At 20.8% G+C, this 3136-nt stretch overlaps 1 protein-coding gene across 2 annotated transcripts in view; it reads left to right on the top strand.

The window, feature by feature from the left end:
* The first annotated feature begins 674 nt into the window (after positions 1 to 674).
* The window catches only part of LOC102672798 (lipase 3-like), a 4341-nt gene continuing 1879 nt past the window's right edge, over positions 675 to 3136 (top strand). The window contains exons 1-4 of one of the 2 annotated variants that reach the window (XM_006613236.2): positions 675 to 835; positions 1081 to 1288; positions 2640 to 2739; positions 2842 to 3085. In XM_006613236.2, coding sequence (XP_006613299.1) covers positions 728 to 835; positions 1081 to 1288; positions 2640 to 2739; positions 2842 to 3085 — 660 coding nt within the window. In that variant the 5' untranslated portion in view covers positions 675 to 727. Of the gene's footprint in view, positions 836 to 1080; positions 1289 to 2624; positions 2740 to 2841; positions 3086 to 3136 lie in introns of both variants that reach the window. The other variant, XM_006613235.2, reaches the window with a different exon arrangement.

The following is a 3136-nucleotide window of genomic DNA, read 5'->3' as shown; positions in this document are numbered from 1 at the left end:
AAATTTTTTAATAGTTTTGATTATACTCTTTATGAAATGATAACAGATTTAATTTAATTATATCCAATTAATAGGATTAACATAAAGATTTCAATAATTATTTAATAATATTTATAATATTTATAAATTTATAATATATATATTATTTGTTATAATATATTTATAATATTTATAACAAATAATTGAAACTTAAATAAACATATTGAAACATTTTAATTAATTTAAAGAAAATTAGAAAAATAAACATATTTTTAATTATTAATTATTATAAGTTATATATACTTACATATATATAAATAAGAAACATCGATCTAAAGTAATATCAATTTTTATAAATGAAAATAAAGAAAGATCATTAAAGCGAATCATAAAAAATGCATTAATATTATCAACAAGGATACAAAACTCGTTACTATTCGTTAGAACCCTCTACTACATTAAAATTCTCAATTTCAGATGCGTGAAACAAGATGGGAAAGTCATTACACAGTAGGTATTTCCCGCGAACAGAACAATAATCCCCTATCGTAGCTACTTTTCACTTATATAGTAATAGTATAACTTTATATTCGTTAAAAGTCGAGAACAATACAAAGTAAAATGAAACATGCAATATAAGCATCTCTTATCATTTATAGTCGCGAAATAGTCTTCTCTTATATATAAATATATATATATATACATATTCACGTTCTTAATTTCATTGATATATTTCACATGTAACATCATGTCGTCATTCTATGGTCTTATAGTATCGCAATTTCTTATTTTAAATTTTCTTTTGGCAAAAACAACTCATACATCAAACCGTAAATTAAACTTTACGCTTAAAACCGTAAGTTCAATATATTTTTATATCTTTGCAATTTTTATTTATATTTTTTAATATTTTTTATATTTTTTTTTAATTATTATTTAGAATAATAAATTCAATATTTACTATTTTTTTATAAGATAGATATATTTAAGCGTAAGAATTATTAAATCGTAAGACTTGCACTTCTATAGAAAAAATTTTATAATTTAAAAAGATAAATTAAATTAAAATAATGAATATAAATTGTTATTTTTATTAAACAGCCAGAATTGATAAAAAATCATGGATATCAGGTGGAAATTCATAATATTGTGACAGAAGATGGTTATATTCTAGAAATTCATAGACTTCCATACGGACGTATTAATGGTGAAAGGAATTTTAAAAACGCGAAGCGGCCAATTTTAATTCAGCATGGATTAGCGGGCAGTTCTGCGGATTGGATCCTTATGGGACCAGAAAGAGCATTAGGTAATTTTAATTTCGAATATTAATTTAATATTAATTTAATATTAATTTTAATCTAATATTAAAGAATAATATATTTTTCTAAAAATCAGATTTTAACATTATTTTTTAACAAAAATTTAAAGTTTAAAATTTTTTTTGTTTTGTCTGTATACATATGTATATGTATAATCGAATTTATACGAGTATGAGATTTTTTCCTCATAAATCTGTTCTAAAATATTTCAAAAAATTATATTTGTTCTATAATTCCGAATATTCCAATTAATTGCAATTTATTGTAATTTTATAAGATCTTATAAAAAAAATAAATGGAATAGAAAATCATAAAAGATCGATTCGATGTTAAGATAAAATAAGAATAACATAACTAAATGAATTATATAATTTAATGACTTATGTAATTTCTTCTTTCTTCTTGATAATTTAAAATGCAAGTAGAAATTTCCTTGCTAAATTATTTTGGAAAGTTACTAGGAAATTTATAAAGATTTATCTATTTTATAAAAATGAGAAATCACATTAATAAAAGGAATTACATTTAATTTTACATTAACTTTTATATTATTATTTTATTAATTTAATAATTTTATATTATATTTTATATTAACCTAATAATAATAATAAACATATAAAATTAACTAAAAAAATTATTACAAAAATAATAATAAAATTATTAAAAAAAAATAATTAAAAAAATAAAATAATAAATATATAAAATAATAAAGAGATGACTTTTAAAGAAATTAAAATTCTATATAAATATACATTTATATATATATCATAATCTGAACACTATATTAAAATATGTTTTACATAAGTACTTTCTAATTACATTTTAAAATTACATATATAACAATTATCTTTAATTAATTCTTTCATGTATATTCTTTCTTGTTTTTATACCATTGTTATGTAATTGGCGTCAAGGTTGTACATCATGAAAGCTATTTCTAAATTCGTACTTTTTAGTTTATCTTATGATGTCATCTTTGGTTGTAAAAACTGGTTAAAAAATTACATCCCTGACATAAATAAAGTTTAAATACATCGTAATTGCTTCGATATACTTAAACTTTTTTATCGCCAACGAACACTTTTAAATCGATATTTCTCACATTTTTATAAATTCTGTAAAAAATAAAAAAAAATTTTTGAAATATTCAATAATGATTAAAATATAAAATTGATAAATTCTTCTAAGAGTTGTAAGATTAATTTAAAAAGAAATTATGACTGATTTTTTTCAATTCTAAAAAAAATCAATTTCTATTTTTAAAATAAAAATTTTAAAATAAATTACAATTTATTATAATTTATATGGAGTGCATATTTCCAGCATACATGTTAGCAGATGCAGGATACGATGTATGGCTTGGAAATAACAGAGGAAACATTTATTCAAGAAATCATATTTCGATGTTACCAACGGAACGATATTTTTGGAATTTTAGGTATACGAAGCAAAATTTCTTAATTTCTTTTTCTTTTTTTTTTTTTATTCTTTTTTATTTATATATCTTATAATGTTTCGGTTTTTTTTTTTATGTTTTCAGTTACCACGAACTCGGTATTTATGATATTCCGGCAACAATCGATTATATAATCCATCAAACGAATTATAAACAAATTTTTTATATCGGTCATTCTCAAGGAACTACGCAATTTTTGGTGGCAATGTCCCAAAAACCAGATTATAACGCAAAAATTAAGTTAATGATTGGTCTTGCGCCTGTAGCTTTTACCGGCAATTTACGCGGACCGATTACAAAACTCGCTAAATTAACATACATGGGCGTGGTAAGTTATTCAAAAATTTTATTTTATAGATATTTAATATCGAAGAATGAT

This window comes from Apis dorsata, unplaced genomic scaffold (genome assembly GCF_000469605.1).
Source record: "Apis dorsata unplaced genomic scaffold, Apis dorsata 1.3 scaffold_137, whole genome shotgun sequence".
Classification (NCBI taxonomy): Eukaryota; Metazoa; Arthropoda; class Insecta; order Hymenoptera; family Apidae; genus Apis; species Apis dorsata.
This window is presented reverse-complemented; position numbering and strand designations above follow the sequence as displayed.